This window comes from Hypomesus nipponensis, chromosome 11, assembly GCF_054491055.1.
Source record: "Hypomesus nipponensis isolate SF chromosome 11, ASM5449105v1, whole genome shotgun sequence".
NCBI classification, from domain to species: Eukaryota; Metazoa; Chordata; class Actinopteri; order Osmeriformes; family Osmeridae; genus Hypomesus; species Hypomesus nipponensis.
This window is the reverse complement of record NC_140371.1, coordinates 2,954,052-2,970,000: the sequence shown is the minus strand read 5'-3', so window position 1 is coordinate 2,970,000 and position 15,949 is coordinate 2,954,052. Positions and strand designations below refer to the sequence as shown.

Genomic DNA, 15,949 nt, shown 5'->3' with positions numbered 1-15,949 from the left:
AATCACAGTTACACACACAGCCTTAGAGAACGCAATCTGACAAATCACGAGGGTGTGAGTCAGGGGACGCCCCATGCTCAGCTCTGCCTCCGGTGTACCATGTCATGGGGCGTGACCTGGGTCGTGACCAGTGTGGTTTGTCCTGTCTCCCAACCTCCCTACACCCACATCCCCGACCCCCCACTGAGAACCAAGACTGCAATTATCAGAGGTGTCCAAAAATACATGGTTCAGCCATGTCACAATGGACCAGAAAATTGCTCCAAATCTCTGGACATGCCAACTTATTTTCATTGTACCCAGGAAAATGGTCAAGAAAAGAAATCTACCCAGAATTGTAGCCGGGTTCAATTACCCAAATTATGGTGATAATACTTGGTATTAGTAATGAGGAACCTGTCTGCTATGATTGAGAGGACTGTCTGTTTACAGGCTCATAATTTGCCAATATTAAAACACATTTGATAGTAAAGTTTTTCAAAGCAGCAGCATGTTTTATGGTCTTTTAATGAACATTGTAAAATCTTGCATTCTGAAAAAATCAACCATATGTTCTCTTTCAGCCTGCCAGTAAATCATCTGCCCTTGTCTGAAGGTACAAAAGATGCCCGGAAGGAGCAACACAATCCACTCTCATGTCTCTGACATGCACTTACAGTACTGCTCTCACACACACACACACACACACGTCCTAGAACTAACCTCGATGCGTTTGAAATAGAGAGAGTGGTTACATTCCTGGTTCACAAAAGGCCCCTCTAAAAGCAATCCAAGGCCAATTCTTCACATTCCACTAATGATGGGACAGGTGGTATTTCAGAATTCTGACTCAAACTGCTTAAAAATATAGCAAATGTTTACCCACATCCTACCTCATGTATGAATCATACTCATCATACTCATACTCTGCCCTTCTCAGCAGCATTTTACATTTTACATTAAGTGTCTTTGACTGTAGTGGATCTATATTGCAATACTTAAAGTCACACCATTGTAGGTCATTAGGAATTGCTATGTAAGTACATGGCATTAAGCCGTTTAAGTTATTACAAAAGTGTATGAAGGCACAGAATGGGAGGTGGGGGGGGGGGGGGGGGTTGTCAGGGGTAGTTGAATGTTGTGTGACCAGAACAAGATCTATGTTAACATCCACTCCCCCTGAAGAGCCCAACCTCCACATACCACGTTTTACTGGTGTGAAAACCGCTAGATTGTAATTAAGTACAACCTCACAGCAGGTTCCATGTCATCACAATGTGGCCACTACGGGTACTGCTATGTACATTGTACATTGCAGAACCTTAATGTACAGTGTTGTCCCAATGTGTACAATAATCACACTGAATATTTCAGTTCAATGGGAAGGATGAGAGAGTTTTTTTTTGTAACAGCTAACTCTGGGTCTGGCTGAGTCGGCTAAGCTGACATCCAAATGTCTGTGTGTGTGTGTGTGTGTGATACCAAAAGACTGAGACAGACAGCTCAGAACAGCTCAAGCTGACTTACATGAATAATACACACTATGTTTAACTGGATTTTCTCAAATCCAATTGTAGGGACTTGGTCCTGAGCACGGCCATCAGTCAGGATCCTACCCCTCCAGGATCTGCAGCCTGAAGCCGCGCTATCTGCCATCCGGAGACGACAGCCAGCGCCACCTCGCAATCGCTCAAATCGGACTCGAGCCGTCATCTCAAGATAACCTTTTTCTCACGGCTGTGACTGACAAGGGGTCGTTCTTTCTGGTTCGTTCCGTTGACACAACGGCGTCAGCCTCAGGGCCGCTCTCTGGCTTGTCCCTCAGACTCAGTACCAGAGTGCAAACCTAAAAGGACTGTGTGCAGCACCACTGCTTTCTAGCTGCAGTGCCTGGCCTTTCTCACAGAGTGCATCGTGAGATTTCCGTGAACCCTGAAAGGAACGCTATATTGAGCGCTCTCTGGAGTTGGTGCGGTGCAGCGGTAGACTCTCCAAGTCAGACTGACAAGCGTTAAACGTATTTCAGACGGGCAGATCTCAACAGTTTATTGTAATGCCACACAAGGACAATAAAGTTGGTCTAAGTGTGTGTGCGTGCGTGCGTTTGCGTATGTGTGCAGCACTGCGTGTGTTTAAATCCGGGAGTCGGCGTGTGTGTGCGCGTCTTTGCATGCAGCACTGCGTGTGCGCGGCAGGGCTTGGAGTCTAAACACGCACCTGTGTGTCTCTGCACACCTAGAGCCAGTGTAATGATGGGGCAGTAATCATTAGCAAAGGGACTTGTGTGTGTGGCGGGGGGGCCCAGAGGGGCCCAGGGATCCGGACCAGCTGCCTACCGGTGCAGTCAGGGTTGTAGCACTCCCGGCTCTCTGCCCAGTGGCCCCGGCACTCAGAGCCCCCGTGGGCCGCTGCTGAACACTGGCGCGTCCTCTGCTGGGTCCCGTTGGCACACGTCACCGAACAGTCACTCCACGAGCTCCACTCCTGCCACTGGCCGTCCACTGGACCGGGGAGACGAGGGGGAGGGAGACAGAGGGGAGGGGAGGGGGGGACAGAGAGGAGATGGATGACAGAGAGGGGGAAAGAGGAAAAGAAAGAGAGACAGAGAAAGAGAGGTGTAAATATCCTCTCATATGAACTGAATTGCCAAACCTGAAACAGGCATCAGGGCGTTGTAGCACGTGAGTTTTAGTGACTTCACAAGAGTGAAACATCGAGCAGGGCTGACAGGGCACAGAGGGGAGAACACCTTCTGGAGCGTAAGACTTCTGACTCCAGACAGAACCCAGAGAGAACCCTATAACTGCAGTTAGAACCCAGAGAGAACCCTGTGACTCCAGGTGGAACCCAGAGAGAACCCTGTGACTCCAGACAGAACCCAGAGAGAACCCTGTGACTCCAGACGGAACCCAGAGAGAACCCTGTGACTCCAGGTGGAACCCAGAGAGAACCCTGTGACTCCAGGTGGAACCCAGAGAGAACCCTGTGACTCCAAGTGGAACCCAGAGAGAACCCTGTGACTCCAGGTGGAACCCAGAGAGAACCCTGTGACTCCAGGTGGAATCCGCTCTGTGAGGAGTTTTTAGATCCCACCACAGTTCTTTTTAACCTGAATAAGGTTGGAGGTGAAACGTCACTAATCTGAAAATAGTTCAGTCTGAAACCTTTCTACTGCTACAATTACAGCGTTCTTTTTTACGATTTTCGTCAAGCCGGTGCCCACCGGGAGAGGAGGAGGAAGGGAGGGCGTGGAGAGGAGGAGAGAGGCAGGGGGTGGAGAGGAGGAGAGAGGCAGGGCGTGGAGAGGAGGACGGAGGCAGGGCATGGAGAGGAGGAGAGAGGCAGGGCATGGAGAGGACGGAGGCAGGGCATGGAGAGGCAGGCAGAGAGACTGCTCAGCAGAAGGAAAGAAAAAAAGAACATATCCACGTATAACAGGAAACAAAACAATGAAAGTTAATGAGAGCCAGAGTAGCATCGTCACACTCCTCCCCTCAAGGTCAGTTTCCGAGAGCTCAGCAGATCCACCTCTGCATAGCTAGGCTACGATGCTCAGCACAAAAACAGGGAACATTTACTCAGGGAAATTGCTGCTAATTGCCTCTCTCTTGAATGGCCATCCCCTTGAAAACAAAGCAGAAGGGACTGAATGGGGAGAAGTCTTTCAGTAACCATAGCAAAGCCAACATTTGCAATGTGGAAAAACTCATCATCGCTAATCTGCTTACCATTCACGGGCAATTGCAGCTAAGTGATTTTCACTTCAGCATGACAGTGTTGACTCTATGACGGCCTTTCTCAAGCCGTGCGATAATGTGAGAGGAGAGTTCTGCTTTAAATGGGTCGTCACGTGTAAGCAGCCAGGTCGGGGGGGGGGGGGGGGGGGGGGGGGTCTCCACTCAAGAAGGGAAGGAACTTTCGGTCTGAACCTATCAGAGCTCAGCACCTACCTCACAAACACATCCGCACGTTCACTGACGTGTCCTGGTCCTAACTGCTGTCAGACTGTTACAAGAACAACACTCGTGCACCGTGGATGAAGCCTCTAAATTGCTTAATACAGGTCAATTAATATGGATACAACGCCGCGGCAGTTATTAAATAACGTTCATTTTTGGTGCGCCGTTTGATCGAGGGCGGTGTTTTTTAAGAGAGATTTTGTGAATTGTAGCTGCAGTGCAGCCATAGATAACTTTGTTGCCGGCATTGTGACAAATGAATCATGCAGCTAAAAACGCAAGTTTCATTTACTACCGCTGACCTCCTTGTCTATTCTTTGTTTGTCTGTGAGTGCGTCAACTCCCTTTCTCATTGGCTATCAATTAGGTGTGCGGTGGTAGAACAACTGTCTGAAATAGTGTTCTACATTTACGTTCATACACGTTTGCTTTCAAACAGAAAGCTGTGCAGTACACATGTAATAAGATAAGATAATCCTAAATTCTGGGGTTGAATTTAACCAATTAAATAGCCGTTTTCAGATTTTTTGGGTGCGGCGTTTATTCGAGGGCTGCATTTATTACACAACGTTTATTTTTGGTGCGGCGTTTATTCGAGGGCGGCGTTCATTCGAAGAAATACAGTACATAAAGAGGGAGTTCTATGGTATGATACAACTGTGGTTTGGCATTTGCAAATGTTAGAATTCTGCTGAAAAGGGAGTGTTAGTTGTTACATTGTTAGTTATGCATCACTGCTTCAGAGTTACATCTTTACATGATCGAGGTTTAATCAATACATACAAACTATATGCACAACACATACAAACGACACACACGACATAAACAAACTGTGTACGTGCTATATACAAACTATTCATGCTACATAGTGCATACATACTACACGTGACACACAGTTCCCTGCAGCAGCATGCATGCTGGCCTGACAGCTGACCTGGACACAGGGCGATGTTGCAGAGCTTGCTCTGGGTCTCTGGTCCATCACAGGCTCGGCCGCCATGTTGGGGCGGGGCACACATCCTGGTCCGCGTGCGGTGGCCACGCCCACACGTGAAGGAGCACAAGCTCCATGGCGACCACTCGTCCCACACGCCGTGCACTGCGGACAGAGAGGAGGGGTCAGAGCCCAGTCGCTGGTCTCTCCCAACACTGCCTCAATCCTTCCTTCCTCCATTCCTTTCTTCCTTCTTCCCTTCCTTCCTTCCTTCCTTTCTTTCTTTCTTTCTTTCTTTCTTTCTTTCTTCCTATCTTCCTTTCTTCCCTCCTTCCTTCATTCATTCAACCCTTCAAGGAGCACTCTACTGTAACACATAGATTACATTTACTGTGGGGGATCTTCAAAGTGATGGATCTGTCTAAGAGAGGTCCCTGACTCTCAGTTTTCACTGGTCGAGTGATTAAAGACCGGCGCTGAGGGAACAGGCAGGAAGGTAGGAAGGGAAAGAGGCGTGTTAGGTACATTCAGACAGGGCCCATGTATCTGGACGTGAGAGGTCCTCTGTTTTACGGGAGAGGCAGAGGGACAAACAGCACACAGCAAACAGCCTTCAAAACAGCACCTGGCTGTGTACAGCAGGTGGGTCCTCTTCTGTCCCTGTAGTCTGAAGCTGATTCAACACTTAGGAAGCTACACTGGCACAGGGAAAACCGCGCTACACGCTAAACCACTGAGCTGGCAGGGAAGCCTGCGCTGACTAATGGCTGATGTGGTTTAGCCCTGCAGAGCAGCACACTGTCTGGACCAGCTCTGGAATGTTCCCTTGTAACTGTCCCAGGCTCGCCTTCGCTTAGGAGAAAATGTAATCTGGTCACCAGAGGTTCAGCGGGAGCTCAGCTTCCTCTCTGAGTGGCGTATCCCTCTTTCAGACTTCTGATTGCTTTATGGAAACGCAAATCCCTCTCAAACACTGTTAATTAAAAGCAAATTCCCAGAGCCCCGTGCGAGATGCGGACTGGAGGGTTGAGGGCGGCGTCAGAACGCAGCTACCGCGGGGCTCCCAGAGTCGATCATAATGAAGCACTTGTTATCTGTCTGTGTGTCCTCATAAGAAGATACAATCTGAAAGAACGCGCTGTGTTCCCAGCTCCAAAAGGAGGTCTCCCTTAACAAACGTGGCTGACAAACCACCAAGAACCCATCAAATAGGAAGCAACGCGTTTTCCTCATCTCGTCTTTGGTATCTGGAGGTTACATATCCTTTATCTCATTTGTGTCTGAAAGATCCCAGCTTCCCTCTGCAAGAAAACTCTATATTTAGAGGGGCATCGAGCAGACTGAAATGTAGCAAAGTATACTGTGTAAACCTGCTCTACTATTTTGCCCTTGAAACTATTTGACTGAGGCTAATACGAAGCTCAATATGACTGCAGTCGATTTCACGACAGCGCCCGTCTGCATTCCTCTCTAAAACAACGGCACATTACCCAGGAAACGGCTAAGTCCATTAGGCTGAGGCCTGAGCTGCACCAAGGGGGAAACATGGATTTATTTGGACGGCTCTATAACTTCTGCTTCTTAAGTCCTCATCATTCTTCATTTCCATTCAGCACGCTACCTGGTGTCCGGCCAAGTGCAGGGATTGTTTGAGTAAAGGGGGAACAGGCTTAGGATGCACGGTTCAGTTAGCTCCAGGTGCCGACTCACTGGCAAAGGACCGTAGGAAGGAACCATTCTGAGGGTTGTAAAATTTCAGTCAAACTTTTTATGTATATATATTTATATATATATATATGTAGAAGAATGAAGTACTGGAAATTGCTGACCTCTATGAATACAAGCAACCCTACACTTGCTAATGTCACAGTTAATGTGAGGAACATTGAAATGTCAGAGTGCCCTATTTGCAAGAGTTCTGAAAAGAAAAAGGCCTCAATTCTCTTTGATTCACTGGCATTTCTGAGTCCTTTTCTGCTCGATCAAGATGAAAGAAAGTAGTTCCTCTGAGCCACTCATGATAATGTGTCATTCAAAGACTCAATGAAAGAACTGACATGGCTTTTTGTGGAAACGTCTACTTATCATGACACTCATTAAATAGCTTACTCGCTTCCCATCCTGTGCTACGTAATGCAAAACATTTTGCTAGTTACACACAAGTCACCAACAATAACTTGGTTGTCTTGATGTAACTCACAATCCCTCCGGATCCAGCTAGAAACAGTACGGTCTAAAGAGGCGTCTAAAGAGCAGTGACTGAGGTATACAGTCTACCTGTCTGTGCATTCACACTCCCCTGAACCGAGCCAGGACTTGTCTGATGTGCCAGTCTAGGTTGTGCCAGACAAGCCCTGCAGTGTCCTAACACTAACGCTTCAATATTTGAGAACATGTTGACCTTGACCTTTAAAGCAAACAGCCTGGAGACATGTATGAGAGTGTCCCAGTCCCACAGTCCCATGCCCCCCCCCCCCCCCCTGTCTCTGGCTGGCAGGAGCAGGAAATGACATGACTCATTCTATGGTGCGGTATGGAAAAACACAAACACAACACTAATGGAGAAGAACACACATGCAATTAAACAAACAGGAAACATTACCAAAATATAAAATAATAATAATAACAAGAATAATAACAAGAATTATTATAATAGCATCACATTCATCAAAGCGATCAACATCAACATCAACAAGACTTTTTGTTGTTAAAATCAGACAGAAAGAGAGAGAGAGAGAGAGAGAGAGAGAGAGAGAGCGAGGGAGAGGGAGGGAGAGAGAGAGAGAGAGAGAGAGAGAGAGAGAGAGAGAGAGAGAGAGAGAGAGTGAGGGAGAGAAAAAGAGAGAGTGAAGGAGAGAAAAAGAGAGAGAGAGGCGTTAACATTGAAGATTCTGCGTCTAACACTACCTGGACAGGGGGCAGTGTTATTGCAAACCCTTGATTCTCTTAAAGGGCCGGTGCAGTGTGTTCCGTATGGTGTGACACATGTTCTTGTGCGCACCTGCGACCCTTGACCGCATGACACAGAGCATGAGCTCCACTGGGACCACTCCTCTGCACCAGAGTCACCTGTGTGGGAGAAGGGTGACACACGTTAAATGCAGCATCGTGGTCACATGACTGCCCAGGGGCGGGGCTAGCAGGGCGGGGCGGGGCGGGGCGGGGCCAGGCCAAGCAGGGAGGTGGGGTCAAAAAAGGTTAAGTGACATCAGAAGGCTACACAGAAGAAGGGATCTCTAAATAAGTGATACTAACTAGGGAAAGGGTTAACGTTATCATTTTGGGATAATACAGCAGAGTGATCATTGATTAAAGATTTAAAGAGATCAGAAGCTAGTTTTGTACAGGTTTTTGACACAATATATATATATATATATATATATATATATTTCTCAAATTCACTTTAACGTTGCTGCAGACTGGTTGAAATGATTAATTTGGAAACAAATTTGTCAGGTTTTCTTCAGAATCTGCGCTGTTTAAAAGCCTGGTTGTGTTGAGCGTCAAAATCTGTTCAAATGACATTTAGTCAAAGATCACAGCCAAACTCTCCAGATAGGTAGCTTTATGATTAGCTCTGATTGATAAAAGGAAGCTTCGACACGTGACCAGGGGGCTACATTGGTCTATCATTCATTTCAGCCTAGTCAAAATCTGTCCAAAATGATACATGCATAAAATATAACTAAAGACCAGATAAATAACCCAAAAAGCCAAACATTCAAATATCCAAAACACACATAAAAAGTATATAAAAATAACATGATGCATGCAAGGAGGTCTACCAGGGAGATAAAACTGAGTTTTTAATGAGTGTTAGTTCACAAAGAAGTCTGGTGTGCAGATCCCCTCAGTACAGCTGAGATCCCACTCCACGATGGAGTCCACAGTGCTGTTTCCTTGACAACCATGAAAGGTCTAACGCATATTAGCGAAGGATTGATCAAAAAAAATTCCAAAAAGCTTTTAACCCCAAGGGGAGAGAGGGGAATGTTGAAGAAGTCAAACCTTGCTTTATTCAGCACATCATAGCTTTTTTTTTCAGGGGCATAACACAGTGTATGAAATAAGCTGCACTATCTTTTCTGTATCTTTATATTATAGTCCTAATGAGCTGGGTCGCACCAGTGGTTTGAGTGATTGATCGAGAACTGACTGGGGGCTCTATTGTGAAGTGTCACTGATACACAGCGTCATTGTATAATTGGTTGCTTGAGTGTGTGACTCCGTCAAGATAAATGATTACTTACATTCGATGGCGGATTAGATTGCATTGGGCCCAACGGCTTCCAGTTAACAGCAATCCTATTTTACGATTCATGATTGAATTATTGATGTCGCGTGTTATTATAAAAATAATGTTTTTATTCTGAGAAGAAACATAGTACATTTACACATTTTAATTTTTGCAATCTAAATTATTTCTTAAAAATCAAACATGGAGTCAATACTATATTAGTGAAAGTATGTTATAATTCTCGAAATCAGACCGTATTTCTAAACTGACAATGGCATTCACATGCCGTAAAGAAACATTAACAGTGCCAATAAAATGGGACAACCCTCTAAATATCATGGAGTGTTAGTCAAGGGCAAGAAAGTCTCGCCTTTTCAAAGTTCAAAATCAAACTGTCACATTCCCAAAGGCCATGAAATGCTGAATAATCAGGGATCCGTCAGTTAGGACAGGACTACCTCCCACACTCTGAGCTGGATGCCAAAGACCAGGAGGGTCCAAGACTAAAACTTAAAACAGCAAAGAAACCATTTGCTGACCATCAAACGTTGAATATATAGATTTATCTGACCAAATTGTTCACCGAATATGTCAATGCTTGATTATATTAACTCCAGTCAGTGAGATATTCTGTTTTGAAACGTGCCTCAATTGTTTGTGAAATAGCGGAAGGTTTTACGTTATGTTGTTCTTGCTGTGATTTAATTTCAGCTCTGAATACATTGATGTCGTTTGTGGGTTCACTGTGCCAATCGTCAAGGATACTCCGATAGGACTGATCAAAGCATAGACTGAAAGGTGGATCAATCGTTTGAATGGGGTTGCTGAGGGACAGTCAATTAGACAACTGAGAATGGAAAGGAAACACTAATGCACAGAGATGGGATTCATCAGAGGATTGAACACACTCGGGGCTGGTTGATATGATGAAATGCGGTTAGGGTTTTAGTACACAGAGCTTTGCAAATCAAAATGAACATGAGCAGGTGCAGGAGCCCAGATCACTGGCTGAACCGTAACCACGCATGAAGAAACAAAGACTGGAACTGAAATCAAATGAGGGGTAAAAAGCAACAGATTTGAATGGCAACAAAATATAAACCAACCCTCCCCATGTCTGTACACTGCTAATGTGGGTTGAGAAAAGTAAATTAAACTTAGGAGTAAAATGGGAGCATAGGAATTATAAATAACAACAGCGCTTCTCTCAATGACTGTGTACCTGCCGTGAACTTAGCAGGACGCTTCAGTAGGGTTAAATGTTTGGAATGAATTCCTTTAGATTTCATTCCTTCTTCTTTGGCCAGAGTTTAATATTACCCTTTAAATGTCACTATAGCTTTATCATTAACTATTAATCTTAGACAACATTAATTCAATTCAGTTTATATCATCTGCAAGGATACAGTTTAAAGAAACTATTTGGATCCAGTATACGTTTCTGTCCTGCTGCAGGGAGTCGATTTTTCTTGTTGTAAAATATTTAATGGATCACGCTATTTCGAAATGATAAACAGCAGTAAGGTCTGGTTTAAACTAGCCTTTAATGTTCTAGAATTATACAATATACCCTCCTGCCAACGCACCGTGTCCCTCTAAAACAAACAGAAACATACTGTACCCAATTTTACTCCTTATTCAAAGCAAATACTCAAAGGGAAATGGAAAATTTATCGGGCGAGTTTAAATGGGACAATAGAGGAGAAAAATAAATAAAATGCATAACATTGTCACTTAAATAGATGCAGTACAGGAGAGGGCATGCAAGTGACTTAGATGAAATTAAGTTTAGTTAACAAAATAAAGGAAAGAAACATAACTATTGTATTACCAGTTTGTGCCATAAATTTAGCAGATTCAGCTCGCTCCTGTTGGGCCTTTGTGTCATGTACTGATCTCGGTCGCTGACTTTTAACAGTGTTCTCTCCAATCATTCCATATTCTAGGGATAAAGTAGAGGTGCATATGAAAACTAGGCTTAGACAGGATCTTCTGAGAATCAAAAAACTTATTACATACTGTTTTTTTTTCCCAAGATGTGCGCAACAACTGCATGGCATGGCTTGAAACAAAGATCACACAAGGATATATTTAACTTGTCATTTACTTTAAGGCAAGGAACAATGCAACGGATTTATAAGTGTGAGTTGGAAGTATTAAGTGAGTTTGAAAGCACAGCTTAGACACATAGCACACATGCAAATAAAGTCACATTGTTTCCTAGACCTTGATATTCCAGCAGTCAAACCTTCCCCCTGCCCACCCCACCTCCCCCACCCCCAGAAAAGAAACAAAAACATAATGAAATTAAAAATGTGTAAGCCATCTGGAAGCTACAGAGGAAGGAGGGGAGGGGTCATGAATATCACATGCTATTGATCCACATTTTCTTAAAAGTAGTTCCCGGTATTGTTGTGAAATAATTGTTTGACAGACCTGGAAAGCATGGGTCATGGATCCTCTACAAACAAACAGATCTGTTAACTGACACATGTATTCTGAGCTGGTTTCATAACTGGTCTGCTTTGTTGTCAATTAAAGCAACAAAGAGACAGGCGGTAAAGCGAACGCTTCTAGATGCCTGCATCAATTCAGTTAAGATGCAATTTAGATTCCGGTTCTATCGACGTGACAGAATGCACCTCCCCAGCCAGACTGGGCTGGGTGTGGGACTGGGTGTGTGGTTTGCCACGGTTATCAGAGTAGTGTGCGGGGCAGGTGAAATGTCCAGGCTTATACAAGAGGTTCCATACATGGTGTGTGTTAGTACAGTGGAGCATACATCAAACACTGGCTGCTGCAGAGGGGACCCTCACATAGTTTGGTGTGGTCGTCAGCAGTGTTGCCACCATGTGCTCGCCCTGTAGGTCAACGTGCACGGATGGCGTAATGATTCAGGACTGAGAAGAGACCCAGCCATGCTTTCAGAAGGAGTCAGGTGGCTGAGTGGTGAGGGAATCGGGCTAGTAATCTTAAGGTCGCCAGTTTGATTCCCGGCCACACCAAATGACGTTGTGTCCTTGGGCAAGGCACTTCACTCTACTTGCCTCGGGGGGAATGTCCCTGTACTTACAGTAAGTCACTCTGGATAAGAGCGTCTGCCAAATGAGTCTCTGACTCTTTCAAACTAGAATCAGACACACTTCGGTAGACTCTAGAGCTCTTAAAACAAAAATAACACATTGGTATAAAGGTGTTCAATTCAAGTGTGTCCCAAGTAAACTGCCGCCCGGCCGCAGGTGTTAGCTGCTCCAGTCTACTGGCAGGAGGGAGGAACTGTTCTCACACCATGAGGCTGATTCAGCATCATGCTGGACTGGATGTTGTCTGAGTCATTTCATTGGTGCTGTTTTACACACTGTTACACAAATCCAGGGTCATGAGATGACTTTAGGGAATAACCTAACCTCACAGCCCGTCGTCAAGTGTGGGACTAGTGTACTATGTCTAGTACTGTATAGGTCTAGTGTGTAGGACTAGCATAGATCTAGTATATGACTAGTGTTGGTCCAGTATGTGACTAGTATAGATCAAGTATATGGCTAGTGTAGGTGTAGTATGTGATTAGTATAGATCTAGTATCTGACTAGTGTAGGTCAATGATAGATCTAGTATGTGACTAGTGTAGGTCTAGTATGTGACTAGACTACTAGTATGCAATACTTCCGTATTGGTATGATTTATGATGAAAATAAGATTATTATATGACGAGTATGTCATGTAGTATAGGTCTAGTGTAGGACTAGTATATATGACTGTTATGTATAGTATAGGTCTAGTGCAGGACTAGTATATATGACTGAACTAAACTTCATTCACTATTTAAAACACATTCAAAACATCCTCTCAATGCAATTGTTTTCTGTAATAAAAATGATGTAAAGTTTATTCTGTGGTTAGATTTCGGAAGACACCATCACTATGACACATGACAACATCATCACAAGAACATTTGACAGATAAGATATGGAACACGGACATTTCTGCCCCATCTTGCTGAGAGTGCGATTGTGAACCCAGACATAATGGGACTATTTATTCAGCAGAATGTCCATGATGGTTTTGAAGTTGTGATGCAACAATAGAAAGGTTCCATTCGAAAGGACTGCCTTCTCATCGGCAAGGCCCAGGCTTGTGCATAGACGTCCTTTCAGGACGGATAGATGTCTCGCTCTATAGTACAGCCTGTTCCAACATCTATCTAAAGCTCTGCTTTGGCTCTCTTCCTGAAGTGCATGCAAATGAACAGCTTTTTTTGTTGCTTTTGCCACACAATGTTCTCATAAGTTCACACAGCCTCCTTGCGTGTGTACAAGGTAATAATCTTTTTAATTAAACTAAGGACAGGTTGGCGAGAGTCTGTTGCTTCAATACTACCCATTAAAGCAAGGAGATAGCACTGCAGACACTGGTAGTTTTTATAGAAATGCATTCTAACTGACATCAGTCACAGAACGTAAGGGTGATAAACAGGTTAATCTGCGGTGTCAACACTGAGACAACGTACAACCGCAAACAGGGTTTAGAGAAACCGAGAAAAAATGTGACCTGAGGAAATCACCTCATCCTCTGGAATGAGAAATAAAACCTGTATTGAGTACACAAATCTCATATTGAATCTAACCAATAACATTTCTTCCATGATGTGTGTGAGGAATTTCTGAAAACAATTTGACTTGGGCAGCGTGTACTGAAGGATAAGTCTGATCAATCCGAACAGATAGCAGTCTGACATTCTCTATAGAAAGCTTACATTGGATCTATGCTTGTCAATCAAAATGGAGATATTGAAACATGAAGGAACCCCTCTCCTCAAGAAGAAGAAGCCATTAGTTGATTTCATTTCCCTGGGCCTTGTGCGTTGTGCAATAAGGATTCCATTACGGGCTTCTGCATGCAAATCTAGAGAGCCACTGAAGGTTAACCTCAATGACATGTGTCACCAACAAAGCCTGCTTTGTAGTCTTGGAAATGATTACAGTACAAGGCTGTAGTTGTCCCTGCACCCATTAACGTTAGAGGTGAGCAGAGGAGGAGAAACTGCTGACCACTGACCATTTTTATGTGCTCTCTGGACAATATTTTATAATGTAGGTGGGGAGGAAGCTTATATAAATTAGCCAAAGATAGGGAGTTGGCTTAGATGTCAGTGAAGGACAGGCCTACCATCATCATTACTGTGTTTGGCTGGAGGAGAGATGCCGTAGCTGGCACAAGGTCACACCATTATTAAACCATCCACAGGATCTTAGTCGGAGTGGCTGTTCAATTCGGCACACAGGTACAGCAAGAACTGTGTTAGGAAAACACAGAATGTGTAGCATGTCCTAATGCAATCCAGTGGTGAGTTCCATGAGAGAACATGACTGTGGAACATGTTCTAGTGCACCAAGATGCTCTGGGCCTCACCGGGCCTCACCGGACCTCACCAAACCTCACCAGACCGCAACAGACCTCCACGGACCTCACCAGGCCTCATCACTGGACCTCACCAGACCCCATCGGGCATCACCAGACCCCACCGGGCCTCGCTGGTTCTCACTGGGCCTCACCGGACCTCACCAGGCCTCACTGGACCTCACCAGACCCCATCGGGCATCACCAGACCCCACCGGGCCTCGCTGGTTCTCACTGGGCCTCACCGGGCCTCACCGGACCTCACCGGGCCTCACCAGGCCTCACTGGACCTCACCAGACCCCATCGGGCATCACCAGACCCCACCGGGCCTCACTGGGCCTCACTGGACCTCACCGGACCTCACCGGACCTCACCGGGCCTCACCAGGCCTCTCCCAGCGCGGGCCTGAGGCCGAGCGTGGTGGCCTCAGACAGGAAACTGTCTCTCTGGAGGGCTGACAGGTCATGAGTTAGATGAGGTGGGGACTCTCGTCCACCTTTCAGAAGCGCAGTGATTCATAAAGTACCCCAGAGCCAGTCAAGGTATTTGGATTGTTCTCTCTGTCACAAATCTGCACCTAAACAGAGGCTGGAGGAGTTTTCTCTTTTCTCTCTCAAACAGACAGGAGGGCTGAGCAGACAGCCTGCCTGGGGATGAGGTCATCGCTGTCTCATTACTGTGTAGTCCGATTGTTTATGAGTCTTTAAACTATGTCTGATGCTGACATGCCTGGTAAGAAGCAAGATATACTGCATGGAGGAACTCAGGAACACGGCCTATGGTTTCCTGATTCCTACGCTGAACAGGGGCAGGGGGAGGGGCAACTGACAGTGTTTGACTCTGCAGCTATGAGGCTTCTTGGAGAAGGTTCCAGACTGCCCACAGGGATGTGTAGTCCTCCTCGGTCAGGACTAGTATAGATCTAGATCATGACTCTGGGATGTACTGAACTACACTTCATTCACTATTTAAGACACCTTCAAAACGAGCTCTCAGCTTGTGTTCATGGTGGACTCAGCTAGCGAGGACGTGGCAGAGGAGCCCCCCAATCCCGCTCCCTGCCCCCCTCCCTAACCCCCCGCCCCCCTCCTTACCTCTCTGCCCCCCTCCCAAACACCCCTCCCTAGCCCCCCCCCCTCCCCCCCCCCGAGAGGTAAAGCACCTCTCAGCAATTACGCTGACTTTATCATGCTGTCGGTCACAACAACGTCATCATTCACGGAATCTTCCGTTGTTTACATGTGAAGTCCTGTAATTGATTGATTGGCCATTAACCCGTGAAACCCAAACGCTCCAACGAGAGGCCCAGGGGGATGGGAAACGCCGCAGAAGAAGGAGCCCCCAGGGTGTTGACCCTCTGTCACCACTTAAAGCTGGGCTCACACTCAGACAGGCTGCTCCACGGCAGAGCTTCGGAGGAGCAGATGATTGTCTCCGGCCCA

At 45.7% G+C, this 15,949-nt stretch overlaps 1 protein-coding gene across 2 annotated transcripts in view; it reads right to left on the bottom strand.

Annotated features, from left to right (window-relative positions):
- Nucleotides 1-15,949, bottom strand: part of adgrb3 (adhesion G protein-coupled receptor B3) — a 142,962-nt gene that overhangs the window by 83,077 nt on the left and 43,936 nt on the right. For both annotated transcript variants that reach the window (XM_084709211.1, XM_084709213.1), the window contains exons 2-5: nucleotides 10,941-11,051; nucleotides 7,780-7,941; nucleotides 4,873-5,037; nucleotides 2,316-2,480 (exon numbers count right to left, since the gene is read on the bottom strand). In XM_084709211.1, the coding sequence (XP_084565337.1) occupies nucleotides 2,316-2,480; nucleotides 4,873-5,037; nucleotides 7,780-7,941; nucleotides 10,941-11,051 (603 nt within the window). The remainder of the gene's footprint in view (nucleotides 1-2,315; nucleotides 2,481-4,872; nucleotides 5,038-7,779; nucleotides 7,942-10,940; nucleotides 11,052-15,949) is intronic.